This window comes from Gallus gallus, chromosome 4, assembly GCF_016699485.2.
Source record: "Gallus gallus isolate bGalGal1 chromosome 4, bGalGal1.mat.broiler.GRCg7b, whole genome shotgun sequence".
Lineage (NCBI taxonomy): Eukaryota > Metazoa > Chordata > Aves > Galliformes > Phasianidae > Gallus > Gallus gallus.
Window position 1 is genome coordinate 87,157,645 of NC_052535.1, and position 20,187 is coordinate 87,177,831.

The window sequence follows — 20,187 nt, forward strand, 5'->3', positions numbered from 1 at the left end:
CAAGTATCTCCCTGTCCCCGGCTAATGGCTTATACATTCAGACTTCAAACAAAAGCAAATAATAATAATAATAATAATAAAGAATCCTAATTCTCAAGCTTCCTACTTAGCACTGCCTCGCTGTTGATGATTTGTGCGGCTGTGTGTGCGTGCGTGTTTGAGAAATGGAGAGATAGGCTTAAAGTATTTTCCATTTCATCAAAGAGCATATATTACTTTCCCGGTTCGCTCCAGCGTTTGGTTTTATGCCCACCCCTTTTCCATCTGCCCATGTCTGAGATGCACAGTGCAGGCGTACAATCATGAGCAGCTTACGACACTCAGTGAACACTAGGTGCCTCTGCATGCTCTACCAACATACTGCTCGGCTGAAGGGAAAGGATTCTTGCTGTCTCTCTGCTCTAAGCATCACCTAACAAGCAAAGCGAACAAAGAATGGGAAATAAAGCTACCCTTAGCCGGTCAGTGAATGCATGGTAATCTCTCTATGGAGTAAAGGTTGTGCCGGTCAATGGTCGTTGCAAATGATGGACATTAAACAGATTGCCAAATCCTGTGGAGTCGTTAGTAAAGAGTTTGGAGTTTTTTTCACGCCACAGTGTTAACTGCAGAGAAAAGGACAGAGGGAGAAGGAGAAGATCAAGCTCATGCACATAGTTCTGAAACTTGCAGGTCCTAGGAGTCAGCTAAAAGCTAGCTGGACAAGCCTTGAGCTCTTTGAGCAGAAGCGAAGTGAGACATTGTGCGCTTGCCAGCCTTGCACAGCTCTGAAAGGGACCGAATTTGTAGCACAGAGGGGTCTTTTTTAGCTCTGCATATAATTAGTCCAAACACAAAGGAAGCAACTGAATGGAGGTTGTCACTCTCTGGAAAAGGGTGGGTAAGACACTTTTTAATTAAATTCTTTCATGAAGAAAGATTTTTTTTTTCTTTGCTGCAGCTTTTAACATGAACAAAATCACTATCATTTTACCTTTGAATGTCTGTGAACTTTAATGCTGCGCAGCTCCTGCATGCTGTAAAGTGAAATATTTGGCTCTGTGTTTGTTCCGTTTGCTGTTTTGCTTTGGTCTGGGCTTTTTTTTTTTTTTTGGTCGTTGTTTATTTTCTTTCTTGTTGTTGTTTTTCCTCTTAAATAAAATATGATGTAGAATTTGAAAAGATTCAATGGACATTCTCGAGCATATTTGGAAATATTCTTGCTAATGGATTTCCTTCTTATCGGTCTCTGTTTAAACTGGCTGCTGAGGAAGCCCCCGGGGTTGATATTGTGTACGCTGGGTATCTTTTCTAAAATGCTTCCAGCCGTGAATAGTGGGTGTCCACAGCTATGTCGGTGTGAGGGCAGGCTTTTGTACTGTGAATCACTGAATCTCACAGAGATGCCTCGCAACCTGTCGGGCATGATGGGCTTGTCTCTGCGGTACAACAGCCTTTCAGAGCTGCATGACGGACAGTTCACAGGGTTAATGCAGCTCACGTGGCTCTATCTGGATCACAATCACATTTGCTCAGTGGAGGGGAATGCCTTTCAAAAATTGCGGCGAGTTAAGGAGCTCACCCTGAGTTCCAACAAAATCACCCAACTGCCCAACAACACGTTCCGACCCATGCCAAACTTGCGCAGTGTGGATTTATCGTACAACAACCTGCAGTCGCTGGAGCCCGACCTGTTTCACGGGCTGAGAAAACTCACGACTTTGCACATGCGGTCAAACGCCATCAAGTTTGTGCCAGTGAGAATTTTTCAGGACTGTCGTAGCCTGAAGTTCCTAGACATAGGATACAATCAGTTAAAGAGCCTGGCTCGAAACTCTTTTGCGGGCTTGTTTAAGCTCACCGAGCTGCACCTCGAGCACAATGACTTGGTGAAGGTGAATTTAGCCCACTTCCCCAGGCTCATCTCCCTGCACTCGCTCTGCTTGCGACGGAATAAAGTCACCATCGTCGTCAACACTTTGGACTGGATATGGCAACTGGAAAAACTCGATCTCTCTGGCAACGAAATCGAGTACATCGAACCTCACGTCTTCGAAAGCGTGCCTCACCTCAAGTCCCTGCAGCTGGACTCCAACCGGCTGACCTACATCGACTCGCGCATCCTGGACTCCTGGAAGTCTCTCACGAGCATCAGCCTGTCGGCCAACACCTGGGACTGCGGCCGCAACGTCTGTGCCCTGGCCTCATGGCTGAGCAGCTTCAAGGGCCGCTACGACAGCAACCTGCTCTGTGCTACCCCCGAGTACGCGCAGGGTGAGGACGTTTTGGATGCGGTCTATGCTTTCCACCTGTGCGAGGACACGGTTGACCCCACCAGTGTCAACACTCTGTCCCCCATGATCAACAACAGCGACCAAATGTTTGGCTATGGCTCGGCTGCTGCCACGGCCTACGCGCCAGAGGCCGATGAGGAGCCAACAACGTATGCCATCACCGTGACGCTGCCCGGCGAAGGCGCGGAGAACGCCGTGCAGATTCACAAGGTGGTGACAGGGACCATGGCACTGATTTTTAGCTTCCTCATCGTGGTTTTAGTGTTGTATGTCTCCTGGAAGTGCTTTCCAGCCAGCATAAGGCAGCTAAGACAGTGCTTTGTAACACAGCGCAGGAAGCAGAAGCAGAAACAGACCATGCATCAAATGGCTGCCATGTCAGCCCAGGAGTATTATGTTGATTACAAACCCAACCACATCGAGGGAGCCCTGGTGATCATTAACGAGTACGGATCTTGCTCCTGCCACCAGCAGCCAGCGAGGGAGTGCGAGGTGTGATTTGCCTTGGGGATTTACACAGTGTGCAACCAAATAGCGGCGTGCAGACGGGGAGCAGAGTGGGGGGTTTGCGGGGCTTTGCTGAGGATTTCGTGGGCACTCCTCTGCTGAAATCACAGGAGGAGCTGTCAGCAGAACTTGATATTTTAGCTTTATCATGTCTTAAAATCTTCAGGACAGCCAATCTTAAGATTTCCTATGCTAATACTCCCTTTGAAGATCTGTCAATATTCAGGAAACTGAGAGTGTAAAAAAGGTACTGATTATTGATCTTTTGTAAACTAAGGAAAATGTTTAAAATAAAAAAAAATAGCATTTACAGTTTTTACAGACTGGTGTATATTACCTGAATTGTTCCCTGTATACAAAATGCAACAGTTTAACCTTTTTTTCTCTTCGTTCTGAGTGTTGAAATGAAAGCCTGGGAGCAAAGAAGCCACGTAAAATAGGCTGATAAAAATTAACCCAATGGCTTCCCGTTGTAATTAGTGCACATTCACTTCCATCGTTCTACTGGTGATATGAAGCATGACACCAGAATTCTATCTGTGTTCCTGTGCTACCTGTAACTGGATGTTAGTGCAGTCAGTGCACTCCAGAGGGGCTGAAGTTCTGCCCATGCCCCATAACTGGGTGTCAAAGGGGTTTTTAAGCACAGCTCACTTGTATGTTGCTGTAAGAGCCATAAAAACTGCATCGTAACCATTAAAATATTTTTTTTTTAATCAAAACAGATCATATTGCAAAGTCTTGTAAAGAAATGAACAACTGAAATGCTGCTGAAAAAGCTCTAGTCATCGTCTTCTTTGAAACAAAAATCTGAGTAAATCCTAAGTGTAAGGGCTTTTGCTAGCGTTTCCCACTTCTATGCTTGCTCTGAGCTATGAACAGAGCAAAGAAACCCCTGCTTTATGCACTGTAGAGCCACACTGAGAGGCAAGCAGGAGCACTTCAGTGCTCAGTGCTGCAACCTGTGTGTGTTTGGGGCTGAGTGGGACAGAGCTACCTAAGCATACTTCTGGGTTCCCAGGCATATGCTAGCAAAGCTCACCTTGTGCCTCTCACTGCCCTCACCAACAAAACAGCCTGAAACCCATACTGAGGCTTTAAGCATAGGAACCCTCCCTACCAATGACTGATCCATGGGATTTATGGGTATGAACAGTGATTTGATAATGTAGAATCACACGGCTGCTTTATTCTGATTGCCCTTAAATAAAGGCTTCCTTTCCTTGTATTTTGGATTTTTCATTCTAGTACATGAACAACCTACTGCTTGATCTTTCAAACAACTCCCCTCATACTAATGAAGGTGAGGCAGTTTTATAACACCAAGCAGAGCATCTTGAATTTCTCTCCATATAGCATTACATGCTAATAAAATGCTGCAGATAAGAGAACCAGGAAACATTTTTTAATGCTTTGTGCAATTTTCCCTATCCCTAAGATGCAAGTGAGGAAAACTCCAGAAATCTAACAGGAATTTTAATAGAACATAGAGGTTTTTTTCTTTTATTTCTCTTTTTTTCCATAGCATCCAAGTGCTACCTACTCTTAAAAGGATACAGCAGTCTTACAAAGAAGAGATTAGGCACAGCTCATGTAATTTTTTTACTGCATAGCAGCTTTTTTAGCTGCTAATTTTAACCATAAAGAGTGAGTTTTATATTTTTCCTAACTGACACTATTTTTAAGGGGTCAAAACTTATATCTTCCTCTACTTTGTACATACATCACTCTGTTTAATATTAAATATGAGATAGCCTTCTAGTAAAAATATATATATATATATTATAAGAGACTGTAATGTTATTGATGAGATCAATGAGAATATGCATTGGGAGAGGATTCTTCAGGGGAATTGTAATAAAAATAGACCTTTTAAATCAAAGCCACTGAAAAATTACCCCCAGGTTTGAAATAAGCTGTCAAACTGGCCCTTTATCTACTTAAACAACTGTACATTTCTGTTTCTTTGCCTCAAACACACAGGGGCCTGATCCATCCCCAAATTCTCAATATCGGAACTTTCAATAGAGGAACCTATGAGCAAAGGCAATGTAGGTAAGGGGAGAAATTACTTCATGCCATGCTGACTGAGACCAGAAATGTATATTTTCCCCTTTAAAGACCTCTCTGAAATCAACACAGATCTAAGGTTAACTTTGGACTATGTTACACATTCCTCAAATCAACATTCAGCACTGCAGTCAGAATGACTGATTACAGCTAAACGCCAGAAAGCTTCCAAAACTAACCAAGGCTGTTAATATATTGTCTACATATGGTAAAATAATAATAATAAAAATAATAAAAAGAAAAAAAAAAGGAAAAAACAACAAACAAAATCATTCTTTCCATAGTGACCCCCTGTTACTTGAAGGGAATGTATTAGTGCTGTCATGTTTTTGGCCCTGTAAATCTGATGCAAATCTGATATTGACAAATGATTATCCTGTGCTTGTATTTCTATGTATTTTTTAGAATAGCTGTGGGTTGTATTTTAAACACACCTCTCTGGAATGATTCCTGTTGTTTATTGGTGTTAGCAATCTCAAGCAAAGTTTGCAAGATGTGAGCAATTCTGCCTTTGCAATTTATTCACCCCGTGCTTCATGCTCGAGTGACAGCTTGAGTAAACTGAACAGAACATTTGGCTTTCAAGGGGCAGTGATTCCAGAAGTGAGGGTGAATTTCAGTATTGCCTGTTGCCATTTCTCCTGGAGAGAGGTAATAACCACCAATGGCTTGCCGCCCCAGCAGGATGATGGATGAACTCTCCATGGAGAGGACAGCACTTTATTAAACTGCCAAAAATGAGCTGTTACACAATCTTCATGCAAAAATTTTTATAAGGATAATGTCTTCTAGAAACAGCCCCCTGATTATCTCTAGATATCTGGATACTCATCTACTGGTGGAAAGAAGAATGCCACCTGTTCCATGGCACAGAGGTGCTGTATTGGCTGCCTATATTTGTTCTAAAAGTTTATATGACAAAACATGGATAATAAAAAGGATGCAAGGATTTAATTTCAATTCAGCTCTTACAAACCCAGTTATTCATCCTGCAACTGGCTGCTCGCATTGCTATATATGAGAAGTCTTCTACGTGTAATGTATTTATGGCAACTGCAGGAATACATTTTCCCCTCACCATTCCTTTCAGATTTCATGATTACCAGCTGTCCAGACATATGTCATTCCCTCTCTTTTGATCCCCTTACCCTGGCTCACTCTATAGCTCCAAAAAAAAAAAAAAAAAAAAAAAAAAAAAAAAAAAAAAAAAAAGGAAGAAGAAGGGAAAAAAACAAACAAAAAACCTGATACTTTTGGGGCTAGCTGTGACAGTTTCTTGTTGAGATTATTGGGAAATATCAAAGGAACTAAAATATGTTAAATAGTCCCCTTTGAATGTTCCACTTAACAGGACTAATCTGCCTTTTATAATTAGCTAATTAACATTATTTTCTTATTTTTTTTTGTGTTCTTACATGTAAGACAGGGTGAAAGGCATGAGAAAGAGCCATCATTTTTGAGGATGGTTAACACTATCAGTGTTATAGATCTCTAATATGCAATCTCTTGCTGCTAACATCAATACACACTCACAGTGCACCCAGTGTTGAAGGAACTGTTGCTGTGTATGCTTTGAATGTATATAAGGGATAATTTATTTTCCTTTCTGTCTTTTTTCCTTTTGTTCTGTACTAAAAAGAAAAAAAGAAAAAAAAAAAGGAAGTGATATGAAACCACAGAATCAATGCTAATGTATCACATTCTGCTTCTGGCCTGAATATATAAAAATACAAAGAAATTCTGTGTTAAAGCTGCAAATTCCCTCCTTTACCATACTGTCTCAGTACTGCAGGGGGCTAGGGCAGTGTGAAGATGCAGCTCCATGCTTGGGTATTAACTGCCTTGCACATGGGTGCAAAAATCATTACTGATACCTAAGGATATTTGTGTATGCTGTAGTAGATGCTCTGTGATTCTATAGCAAAGGTACTGAGGGGTACTTGAAGTGCACCTAGTTGGTTGTTTTCTCTGGCTCCAGTAAAGAGCCTCTCGTTTGCTTTTGAGATGGACTAAATTTGTTTCTTGAACATGTCTGGTTCTGCATTAATAGCAAAAGGATGCTCTGAATACCCCCTCCCTCCCGCTTCTCCAGTGGTATTCAGTATGGCAAATAAGTATTTATTTAGGAAGCTTATTAGCTATGATAATAATAATAATAATAAAAGAAATGAAGAGGTGACAAAAAAAATGAGAGAAAGGACTGGAGAAATGAAAAGGAAATGAAGCTGTGGTTTGGCTTCCTCTGCCTTTTCGTTTGAAAGATGGAAAATCTAAAGGACCAACACACATGAAAACCAAGATTGAAGGTGGGTGAAGAAAGCAGTTTTAAAATCTGTGCAAGCAGGGATGAAGCAGCTCCTGGAGAGGAAGGCACCACAGCAAACAGCTCCATTGAACAAGAAAGAGAGAAGGAAGGGACAAGGGCACAGATGAAAGGGAAGATGAAACCTGGTGAGAAAGCGAGGGGACTGCCACACACACCAGGTAAATGAGATTCTTCAGTGCCTTCACCTCCTACACAGAAAGGGCAAACAGCAGTGGTTTGAACATGACACCCAGCCCCTCTCCCTCTTTCTGTCTTCTCAAACATACACACATTTTGACATGGGTTAGTGGGCATAGTGGGGATGGGTTGACGGTTGGACTTGATCTTAGAGGTCTTTTCCAATCTTAATGATACTATGATTCTATGTTTGTTCACCTTTCCACTGCCTATTCCACTACTTTTGCTGGCTGGACTTTCTATCTACCCCCAGCACAGCTTACCGTGCACTTTCTAGAAAATCAGGCTTTTATAACCAACTTATCTCAGTTTTTTCCATCCTTTAAGGTGGAAAAACTCATCCTCATTTAAAGAGAAGGGGATGTTGAGCTACATCAGATTCTGCTGCTAAATACATCCACGCTCACTCTCCCTCATATTCAGCCTCTGTATTCATGGCTATTATGACAAAACATATCTGAGGTATTTTTGCTGGATCCAATTTACCTTCATGCACAGAGGTTATACTTTTCCTTGACCTGCTCGACCCATTTTAATATTAACAAATTGAGCATTTATATGGGTTCCTTTCCAAACACGAAGTTGATTAGGAATTTGGGAAATGCTGGTGATTAGAGATTAACCTTTTACAGAATTACTGACATAAACCAGAGCTATTATGGTATCAGAATCTATGTAAAAGAAAGCCAACAGAAAAGCATGTTTAGAGCCACGTAAAAGACTTTCCATCCACCAGTTTACCTCTTTTTTACAGCAGAGAAATCTGATGAAAGGAAAGGAGTGAGCACAATCCACCTCTAAAGTTATCTGGAGGGAAGCAAGGGTACAAAAATATTACAGAAACCAAGCAACAATCTTCTGCTGGCATGACAGAGCCTGTAATCGGGTGGGTGGCTGTGAAGAGCCAAGCTGAATGCTACAGAGCACTGTAATTTTATTGCAGTGTGGCTGCTTTAAAGCAAACCCATTTGCAATGAAATCTGTACTTCCGTGAGAACATGGCAATTGTTTTTGTTATAAAGATAACGTCACTTGTTGGCATTCAGAAGCAATTATTCAGCCTTTAAGCCAATTACTGCTCCAACTCGCCTTTACTGGTGTGACAGTTGGGTGAGAGAGGCAAATGTAGCAGGCTGCAGTGGCTAAAGAACAGCATCGTGTGTGCCTGTGCTTGGCAAACAGCACATACTATGCTGCTAAGGCACTTTTTATTTTAAACCATTTTGCTGCTCTCATGTTCTTCACATCCTCACGCAGTAACTACAGCCAGAGATGTCCTTCAGCATGGGTGCTATGGGAACCCGACTGATCCCGTGCCGTGACTGAGCTAACAAAGCCTAAACTCGAGATTTCAAAGGTAATAGGTGAGTATAAAAATTGACTTCATCACAGAATTAGCATTTTGAGCACAGCAGATTTATCTGATTGGCATGCTTGGAAACTAAGCTCATCCCCTGCAAAATTTGCTCTGGCCTTTTTTTCAGATGTATTCTTGTCCTAATTGCAAACCAGAGCACGGCGCTGGAGGAACGACTTAAAATTGTATGTTCAGTAAAATCTGAGACTTAAAAAAAAAAGTAAAGAAATGCATGGACATATCAAACTGATTAAAAGGGCTTATCCAATGAAGGTGATGCAGCTTATATATAATAAATCTCAGTAAAGCAGCACACCTCTGTACCCTAGTGGTTACAAAGAGGTATGAGCAAGCATCCTAATAGCTGAGCGACTCAGCACGAAAACATTGCTGAATATCCTTTAAAATATATTAATTCCCTCTAATTTTTTATCCCAGCTTACCCATTCTCCCATTTTCCATTCCCAGAATTTCACAGGCAGAGTGAATCAAAGGTTGGTGGGAGGGAAGCCCTGAAAATCCCAAAATAAACTGCAAGAACAGCCCACAGCTGCAGAATTCCAGAGGTTCGGATTCCTTTATCAGCTGCCAGCCTTGTGAAACACATCTACAATCAAATCTGTTTGAAAGCTGAGAGCAAAGCACACTCCTGGGAGTAAACCCAAACCTGTCTCTAACTCAATGCCTCTGCTGACAGTTTGGCTTGCCAAGAGGTCTGGTAAATACTAAAAAAACCCCATTCATAATGAGATAAACAACCTTGGGATTTTTTGTTCCCTTTTTTTCAAACTTTGCTCCATCCTAAAATTCATAGTGACAAAGAACTGACTTCTCCAATCCAGATTATATCCCAAAGCAATTTTCCGACAACAAACAGAAATTTGTGGCTGCTGCTTAAAGGTTTGCAATCTTCATACTAAGGAGGCAACCACATGTCAAATGTTTACCTTAATTCCATGTAAATATCACCTCATATTGGACATTCTGCATTTCTCTGTCTGCATCTGCATCTGCTTTCATCTTCACACCTATTGCTGTCAGATGAATTCCTCAAACAACTGCTTGTGATGAATTTAACATCTAATTGCTGTAAACTAATAAAGTGAATATGAGTCCTATGACCCTAACCACAAAGAAATGGTGGAGACAATAAATGAGTGGAAGAAATGCATCAGAAGTTCACTCTGGGGAAGAAAAAATGGGCACCCACTAAACCAAAAGATACTGCATATGGTGAGGCTTGGAGCTGCAGAAGGTGAAGGGCACTGAGCATCAGCTGCAGAAAGGTGAATTATACAAGATATAGGAAAACTCTGCTAAAAGAAAAGGGGACAGGTGACCACAGCAGGCAAATCAGGTAGAGAATTAGGTTATAATCAACATAGGGGACACTCATCAGGGGATAGCAAATACCTGTGGCAATATTTAATGACATACTGAGAACAAACAAACATGGATTTGCAGTGGGGAAAACAGCAATCCATGAAGTCCAATTAAACCAGATCCTGAGCTTATTTCCCTACTGTCATGTTTTTGTGCTTTGGTGGTGATGGTAGTTTTCTGGGGGGTATATTTTTAAAAATCTAACTATTTAATTGTTATCTGTTATCTTTATCAATGACATCTTTATCAATAACATAGACAGTAGGATCAAGTGTACCCGTAGAAAGTTTGCAGATGACACCAAGATGAGTGCTGCAGTTGACATCATAAAAGGAAAGGATACCACCCAGAGAGACTTGACAGGTTTGAAAAGTAGGCCCGTGTGAACTAAATGAGGTTTAATATGGACAAGAGGGGAAATTTAGGTTAGATGTTAGGAAGAAATTATTTACCAAGAGGGTGGTGAGACAAAGGCGCACGCTGCCCAGAGAGTCACAGAATCACTAAGGTTGGAGAAAAGACCTCCAATATCAGTCAGTACAACCGTCCACCTACTACTACTATTTCCCTACTAAACAATGTCCATTGTACAATATCCAAACACTCCTTGAACAAGAAGCTGTGGATGTCCCATGCCTGGAGGTGCCCAAGGCCAGACTGGATGGGGCCCTGGGCAGCCTGATCTGGTGGGTGGCACACAGCCCACAGCAAGGACTAGGGCTGCATGGGCTTTAAGGTCCCTTTAAATCTAAGCCATTCTACAATTCTATGGCTATGCACAAAACTGGACCTTTGATTTTTGCTCTGTTAAATATGCCAAATCAATAGTTGTACTTTTTTGATGGGCAGCATGTGCACGTACAACTAAATTCTATTCTATTGGTTTAATGCATATAGTTCCCTGATTCCAGCAACTGTTAGGGATTACACAGTTATTCTAGCTAGTAGAAGAAAGATCTTCCCAAAAATGTTCCCCTAAGTTGTTTTTCTTAAATCGCATTTCATGTCTTTCATAAAAAAGGGAGATGAAAAGTTTCCTGTTTTTTTCCCTAGTTCTCTTTTCCTGTTATGAAGCACAACCTAGCCCCAATCTGTCATTTTTCATTAGTGAAGGAGTCAAGTTATAGCTGTTAATGACAACTCTTAATGAGAATTTGATGAATAAGTTCTGGAAAATCAAACTTGAAACAAACACTAAAATCTACATCAAACCTATTGTTTTCAAGTAAGTGAGATGTTAGTAAACAAGAAATAACACTTTGAGTGTTTAAAGAAGCAAACTAGTGCATTTAAATTGGCAAATCATTAGGATGAAATGGTATTAATCAAGATTTAAAACAAACAAACAAACAACAAAACAGCAAAAAAGAAAGTGCAGAAATGAAGTGGAGGAGCTGCTAAACATGTAAATTTCTACTAAGTGCTGCTGTGCACCAAATACTTACCCTATCTTGAATCTGAATAGAGATTATCCTAATGGACTAATAAATCTTAAGCAGTAGCTTTTAAGTTAGTTTAAAGATCTGTTAAGGCCTGTAATATCATACAACAGGGATAAATTGACTGGGCTTTTGTGGAGTAAGGGCAAGCTTCTCTATTATCCATTATTTCTTGCACTCCTTAACGTTGAGACTACCATAAGTGACATAAAACCAGAAAATTTTCTACCTGGATGTCCAAAGATCTTTTTAACAAGCTCATTTAAAAGATATTCAGACTCCCATAAGCAAGACAAGCTCCACAATCATAGAAAACTAGCTAGGCACCCAAAACTACAGTGACTTTTTACTCAGTACAGCAAAACAGGGAGTGTGGCATGCTCCCAAGGCCAGGGCTGCTGAATCATCCTGGCAACAATCAGGAAATATTTGACAATGCTTTTCAAATGACAGATTACTTATGCTGCAAAAAGTAATGAAAATCAGGAGGATGTGCAGACGGACTTCCAAAACCTGAAGATTGCATAAGATTTGATGGATGAAATTCTCAATTGTCAAAAACAAAGCAAAAGACGCAATAGAAGGAAAGCCGTTCATGCATGCCGTGAAAATGTAAGATATATGCAATAATTGAACTATTATTCTGGATATTGCATTGAAAATCTCTGCTCAGTGTGTGAAGATTAAAAAAAAAGAGAGAGAAAAAAAAGATAGAAAAGTTAAATAATATCTAAAATGTATGCACAACTGAACAGCACTTCAGAAATTAAATAGATTGATATTACTCTGCCTTCTGTTAGAAAATCGTCCCTAGCTCTGTTAAGCATAAGCTATGAAAGGCTGTAAGTGGGTGATAAAGATAAGCTGCTGACAAGCAAAAAGAAGAAAGATTTGGGAAAGTTTTTGTAAAAGGAGAGGCGCAAAGAACCCGGGCCTTCAGCTTCAGCACAACAGCAAAACGTGTACCCATTCCCCCTCTAGTGGCCAGTCCACACAGGGTTACTGCAAAGTAAAAAGCAATACATTGGCAATTGATTTTAAAGCAAACACACACGTCCTCTTTTTGCACTCACAACGTTATGTGACTTCAAATTACATTACTGTTATTGTGCTACTCCTCATTAAACTGCCTGGTGTATTCCTTCCTTGTTGCTTGTCATTAGTCAGAGCCGAAGCTGGTTTACAGCAAAGGTAGGATTTTGTGCTATGGTCATGCTAACCTCCAAGAGAAGGATATGGAGTGTGACAGGGGCCCATGTACACTTTAGCAACAGAAATATTCATAGAGTAAAGAGAAATAAACTTAGCAACTCCTTGTACAAGACAATGCTGATGTAAAAACATAGCCATTAAAAAAATGAATGGTTGTATAGAAATGGGAACAGGGAACTAGTTTGAGTCCATCTACCTCTAAAATCTTTTGGATTAAAAAAGGTGCTTGTTTAGGAGCAGTGGCTGGGATGAGGCACACTGCGGGGTGGACACGGCCTTTTTTAGTTCCCAGCCATGGCCATATGCACGTGGAGAAGCTGAGGCTGGAGGAGACCCACCCAACCCCAGGTTTGCAATAGGCACAGGTTGTCCTTGCTCTGATAGTGTTTCCACTATCTTCTATAGGACATCATTTAAAATCATTTTAAAAAGAGACATTTTTACCCATTTCTCTGCATAATACAATGTAACAGACCGTGTTTTGCTTCCATCTTTTAGCAGTCCTACCCAAGCACTTCTGTGGACCAACGGAGACGCTAAACTGGATGAACAATGAGGGGCTGCTGAGGAATGAAAAGGAGCTGTGCTCTGATTCTTGTTGAGATAATGCCAAACTGCTCATAGGGACTATTTGTGTTTCTTTTTTTAATTTCCTCTCTTTCACAAAAAATAAGACAAAAGAAACCTGGTGGCCTGAAGCAGAAATGAACACTATTTGGTTAGATTCTCAGGGAGCCTGCTATGTCTTCAAGCTAATAATCTCCATATAAAGTTGTGGTTCATTGGAAAGGCAATAAATAGCATGGGATTATGTTTTTCATCTTTCCACCACTTAAGTTTTTCAACCTCTGCTTCAAACATCATCCTTGGGAGTGGCTTTTTTTCCCCACTATGTATTAATTAGTGTATGGGACAGACAGAGAAATTAGGTAACCCTTTCTACAAGTGTAGAAATTACTCAAGAACATGTTTCTGATTAAAGCTCATAACACACCAATCTCACTTGTAAAGAGTTGAATAAATAAATTAACACTATATGTTAATGCACTGCTTTTTTTATGGGTTGTTCTGAAATCACCAATTAACCATCGTAGGCTGTGCCTCTTTGTATCTTACATTGGCTTTTGGTGCAGACCAAATTCTAGTTTAGATGGAGCTCACAGCTGGAATTTTCATGTTAATTTGAATACGTTGTTACTCATTTGTTCAACTGAAACTAAAGAATAACACAATAAACAAGGCACAGTTTGACTTCTCACGTCTTAAATTAAAAAAAAAAAAGAACCCATTTCTAATGTGTCTTAATAATTTTACCTAATTAAAAATATTTAGAAAACAGATTATTCAAAGGATTTGTACATAGTAACGTGAGCAATTTGTTCTTGTAGCATAAAATGAATTCATTACTATCCAGTCAGAGCAAATTTGATAGCATCAAATCCTTTAGTGATGCAACTTCCAACAACAGTTGTATTTTAATATTCACTGTCAAGACAGTTTCAAGGTTAAGAATATAAGGAACTTTTCAGACAAGTCATAAATAGACAAACAAAATGCAGTTGAATACCTTCAGGATGGGCAAAGGGTAGGAGGAAAAGCCCACAGACAACTGATTCTCTGCTGAATGTGGGAAGAATGCATCCACACGGACCCACCAAGGACATCTCCTTTTCCACCAAAACTTACAGAGAGGCATGTTACAGAAAGTGAGGCAATTACAGAATTAATTGCAAGTGAGTGGCTTGGAGCAGTTGGTTGAGCACATCATATTGAGCAGGTACTTTTTACCTATTATTTAAGTGTAATAATATGCCAATTCATAAATATGTATTCCTAGATTTCTTGTCACAACAGACAAAAGGCAATCCTTGACCTTTAGCTGATGAGCCATACATTTCTAAAGATTTAAGAAATAGGGGTTCTTCACAATGACATCCCGATGTATGCTGTGATTTACTTTGAATGACATTACCAGGGTAAATTAAATGCCAGGTTCCAGACTAACTTGTCGCTTATTAATTAACAACACGAACAATTCTTTTTGCATTACAGATAACACATTTTACAAACTACCAGAAGCATTTTTATTACTAAACTTATCTCAAAGGCTCTCTCCCAATGTCTGCCGCAATAAAATAAAATAAATCATAATTGCAATGGTGGATCATTTCTCCCTTCATGAAAATTAAATATTAAAAGACATTTAATTAAACTGAATGATCATTGAAATACTTTAACCATCCAAAGAATTCAAACGAAGGATGTTCTCCCCAGATGCTGAAATGTGGCATAAGAATGTTTTGCCACAAGGAAACAATCCTTAACAAAGTAAGCTATTCTGAGCAGGCATATGTAAACCAACTCCTCTGTGACGAGGTCATCTCTTGATAATTTCAGTTGCAAACTTTTACATCTCTTGATAATTTCAGTTGCAAACTTTTACGTTTGTCTGTGCATTACACACAGAATGACAGCACAATCTTCAGGCAGCCCACATGTTCTGAACAGTAAAACTAATTCTGTTTGATATTCTCACTGACTTCAGTAAAAAAAAAAAAAAAAAAAAAAAAAAAAGGAGCAAGTTTTATGTGAACTACCTGCTTCAAGTGTACCTAATACTATTCTGTTTACATCATTAAATCAGCTTTGCCTCAGCTGCAGCTCTAAAATATATAAGGTATGCATGTTTCCTTTTCAACTTCTGCAAGACATTCGACTCCAACAACTGTTTCCAATCAACAATAAACAATGGGAAAAAATCTCCTTTTGTTTTTAAAGCTCTATTTTTCTTCTACTTCCTTTTTATCTAAACTAGAGCTAACTGTGTATTAGTTTGCCTTTTCCCTTGATGAGTTAAAAGGAGAAAGTTTCTTCATATTTCTAAAGTAATTTGTTAAGTCTTTTATGCCTGTATTCTGTTTCCAGAGAATTAAAGAAGAAATGTCACTGCCAAAAGAGTAAGAAAATACATTTGCAGATGTAGCAATATTGTAAAACCCAGAATTCTGAAAAAAAAATCACACTATCATCAAGAAAAAGAATAATTTCCCAAACTGTCCCAAGTCTCTTCCTACAGAGATTAAAAGGACAATGATACAACTCCTACGTAACTGCTTTCAACTGCCTATAACAACAGACCAGCTTCAGTTCCACGCATTTGATTATGTGCTTAGGATTATTTCATGCCTGTCTCTTGATTCCTGTATTTGTTGATGCTAGGCATTTCTTTTTCAAGGTGAACACAAGCTTTTTTACTTAGAGCTGTGAGAAAAAGAAGGGGTCCATCACTACAAAGTAAAGCATCAATTGGGATTAAAACTGTAGAAAACACACTTTTTTTGAAACTCTTGCCAACAACATAATGATGCCCATACTGACTTTGTGCCAGGTGGCTTTGGCTAACAGATGGAATGGTATATTTTTTCACTCCTCATAAACCAAGCTCCATTCCAAATATTGTGAGCCAGAAGTATCTAAATTAATGATTGACAGTTACATATGCCTAATAATTAATTAAACCCTAACTACAAATTGCATTGGATCCTTGGAGAACTTAAGAGAAAAGAAAATGTATGATGGTGTCTTTACAGTAACATCTTGAAATCAGGGCAGCTAAAAATAATGGTAGGAAAAGATGCAGTACAGACAATAGAGTTTTTGTGGTGAATGTCTTAGAAATGCCTAAAGCAGGAAGATTTAAAATTGTTCCTATAAAACTGTTTTTCCAAATCCCACCAAACGCCTACTAAAATCAATCACTAGTTGTGACCAGACCTAGTGCATGTATGATTGTGTCAACTGGTAATGAATACAGCAACAGTAAACCCAGCATAGTCTCAAAGCACTGGATTTCCAGCTTATTAGTAGATTAACTGTGCTGCGGATGCATTTCAGATTGATGAATGCGACAAGTCATCAGTTGTTTTCATGCTTGAAACTAAAAGGCACAAGAAGTCTACAGTGGAGCTGACCTCCTGCCATTAAGTATTTCCCTAAACATCTGCAAAAGTCACTGATTTTCCAGCCCATGCAACGACCCTCATCAAAATTTCTTGAAGCTGAGAATAACAATGAATCCATTTCCCCTCCTGCCACAGGAAAATAGCAATTAATTAAAAAAGAACAACGACAACAACAACAAAAAACAGCACAAAATGAGAAAAGCTTTTTGTTATACTATATTAATAACCCTATTTCTCGTATCAGAAAGCTGTGCCAGAAACACTGATTTAATAAGCACTGCAAAGCAATTACCATGCAAATAGTAGTAGCCAGTAATTTATTATTATTTTTTTTTTTTTAGTAAAGTCCTTGTTTTGGCTAGCAGACCACAGTAGCAGATCCCAATAAGGTCGGATAATTGCAAGATATTTCAAGTGTCTAAATAGCTGTGACACCAAACATATGAAGCAACAGTTTTTGCACTGGTCTTTTGGTCTCCCTGCAACTTCAATCATGGACAACTGAGGGAGCCAACAGAGGAACAACTCAGACAGTAAAAAGAGAACTGAAGCAAAGGGAGGGAAAGTATTTAGGAAAGTGTTCTTTTGTCAGTGACACTAGCTAAGATTACATTGCAGAGTAATGCAGGTTTTAAGCCTCCTATTAGGAAATAACACTCCCACGCTAACTCCTTCCTTTGCCCCAGTCTTCGTAAGAAACATTTTATTTGGAGTAACCAAGTCAATTATTTTAAGCAACGTACAACCATCTATCTATAGCACAGAACTGAAAGCTTGCATAGATTATGCTTAAGTACATGTTCAGCTTTACAAGTTGCCTGACGATTTTCTTATCCTGGACTGGAGCTATATGATCCTGCCTAAAGCACTTCATTTCCTACTTCTTCATTTCACTCACAGAAAATCTCACGCCCGAGTGCTGTGACACTCACTATGAACATTTATTCTACAGTGAATAGTCAAAATATGACTGTTAGCATTCCTTCAGTACAATACAATAGGTGATAGGTTATATGATTCGTGTTAGATGGACAACTGGACTGGATGATCTAGGAGGTCTTTTCCAATCTTGATGATTTTATTATTTTTGTAAACAACATGGTCAGAGAAGTGTGCTATCTCTAAAACTAAGAGTGAGCTAAGATTCAATTTGCAAATACAGGACAGGACTCAGTATTTTTTCTAATTCCACTGTTGTAGAATGGTGATTAAACCGTCAAAACATGGCGTAAGAAAACTGCTTTGTTTCCCTCACCACTTAATAAAATTTAGATGCTTCCACATAGGTTGCTTCTACGTAGGTTATCCCCTGTTTATTTCCATGGAAATGACAACAGATACCATGACACACTTTTACTTCATAGGCACTTCCATGTCAGATGTCATTTTGTCAGACAACACCTCTGCTGCCATCTGTCTCATAGCGACAAAACATAACAGAATATTGATAGGAAGGTTCAGTGTTTACTGCCATGCGCCAACATCCACCTCTGACATCATGGGCCAACATAATAAATAGAAGGCACTACTTTCAGAGCAGCTGTCATAATTAACAATCAAAATGCTCCAAATATAGAAACACAATTCTGTGTATCTGATGACGAGAAAAAGGAAATTAACACTATTGTGTTCTAAAACTTCTTTTGAGGAGGAACAAAGGAAGATGACTTTCTAGTTAAACTGATGAATATACAAATATTGACATTGTTGTGCTCAAGATCAAGTACAAATTGAATCTGTGATTTCATTTACAGAAATAGGTAAGCTGTGGAATGCAATTTCTATCTATAAATCATTTTGCTATTACCTTCTACTTCAATACTCTTAAATAGGAAAATGCAACTGAAGTTATTTTAGTTAAAGGCTGTACAAAATAAATCCTTGTGGCAACACTCATCTGTCAGGGGATTTGATGTTCTCCAAAGTACTTGTTGGTATTAAGCAAGCAATCTCTCATTTCTAACAGACTTTGTTATTGATATGCATGATCTAAGTAGTTTATTATTTTTAGTTAAGTGTGAAGTGATATGTCAACAAAACCCACAAAATTAAGGAAACCGCATATTACAAGATCTAAAATATTGAACTCCTGTACAAAACAACTACTGACAGTTGTGTTCTTGTAGATATAATAACATGGCTAATAATTAAACAATATCTCCTAGGAAACTGGGACAAGAAAATATATCTTGGTCAAGTCTGTCACCACTGGACAGATTTAGGAATCCTCATATAGGCAGACCCAGCAGAAGCCAGGAAGACCATTGGAATGCTTCTAAAAATGCCAATGGTAAAACAGATAAAGAATTTTACACAAGAATTTCAAGACCATTTGAGATGGTTAGCGAAAACGTCATTGGATTTCTAGAGCTCAGATCACTACAAGACTAAATGAATCAAGAAGCCAGGTAATGGTAACCAGAAGATGCTATGTACAGTAATGCAGGTTTATGCACAAGCTCAGTGCTTTTTTCTGAAAACACTTTAATACAAACAAATGAATATAAAAAAGCTATGTCATCTTTGAAATAAAAACGTATTTTCCTTAGTTATCTTACATCTTGAATAACTTTACTGTGTCCTTTATTTTATGATATCATACCTGGTGTGATAATAATATCAATACTTCAGTATTTTGCAATCTGAATCTGCCTGATTTCCTTAATAGTTTTTCAGGCAGAATGGCAGTTGACATGACAAAATCACAAACACATCTAACATTTCTATATCAAAATACATAGCCTTGACTCTTTACCTTTGCCAAAAAGTGGGAGTATCCACAGGCAAAGAACCAAGTTTTAGACACAAGTGCTTAATAAAGCACTGTCTATCCCTGAACTTAGCATGGATACTCAGAGCTTGTATGATTATATTTCTGGACTGATTCTGTCTGGTAGATGATATTGCTGGACTGATTCTGTCACTGTTAGATCAAATATGATTTTTAGCATAATTTTTGTATGACTTCCTCTCCAAGCATGGATCAATTGTTGTGATTTCACAGAAAATGGAAGTTGACCTAGTTTTGCTATGCCATTAACCTCTAAAATCATAATGTATGTAGATGAGTTGATTAAACTCCTCACTGCAGGACCCTTGTAGGAAGTTAAGTGAATTATGCATAGAAGGAGCTCACTTAGAATTCTTCCTATCTTGTTTAGGTTTTTGTAGCAAACTGGTTATTTCTATACCTGTCCTGAGAAATTGGTACCTTGACTAAGTTAATTTCGAAGTCTGATTTTGAAAAGATTGAAAAGTATACCAGTAATATGAAGAAAACATAACCTTACAAGGAGATGATACAAGACAACCAGCATGGCTTCACCAGGGCAAGTCCTGCAGGACCAATACAGTGGCCTTCTATGATGTCATAACTCCATCAGCGGACAAGGGAAGAGCCACTGATGTCATCTATCTGGACACCAGTAAGGTCTTTGACACAGTCCCTCATAACATCCTTCTCTCCAGATTGGAGACGGAC

General features: G+C 39.0%; 2 protein-coding genes across 11 annotated transcripts in view; one reads left to right on the forward strand and one right to left on the reverse strand.

Annotated features, from left to right (window-relative positions):
- Positions 1–20,187, reverse strand: part of CTNNA2 (catenin alpha 2) — a 454,729-nt gene that overhangs the window by 144,845 nt on the left and 289,697 nt on the right. The window lies entirely within an intron of this gene.
- LRRTM1 (leucine rich repeat transmembrane neuronal 1) lies at positions 299–9,877 on the forward strand. 4 transcript variants are annotated; one of them, XM_046940568.1, is made up of 4 exons: positions 299–7,334; positions 8,611–8,717; positions 8,838–8,895; positions 9,179–9,877. In XM_046940568.1, the coding sequence occupies exon 1, from the start codon at positions 1,206–1,208 to the stop codon at positions 2,769–2,771; it is 1,566 nt and encodes a 521-aa protein (XP_046796524.1). In that variant the 5' UTR covers positions 299–1,205; the 3' UTR covers positions 2,772–7,334; positions 8,611–8,717; positions 8,838–8,895; positions 9,179–9,877. The 4 variants fall into 4 exon arrangements, with proteins under 4 accessions (XP_046796524.1, XP_040555396.1, XP_040555397.1 ...); XM_040699462.2 differs by having other exon boundaries at positions 299–8,717; XM_040699463.2 differs by lacking the exon at positions 8,838–8,895.

Bases quoted from the DNA above. Each gene is read 5' to 3' on its own strand.
- LRRTM1 (XM_040699462.2), top strand. From the start codon at position 1,206: ATGGATTTCCTTCTTATCGGTCTCTGTTTAAACTGGCTGCTGAGGAAG.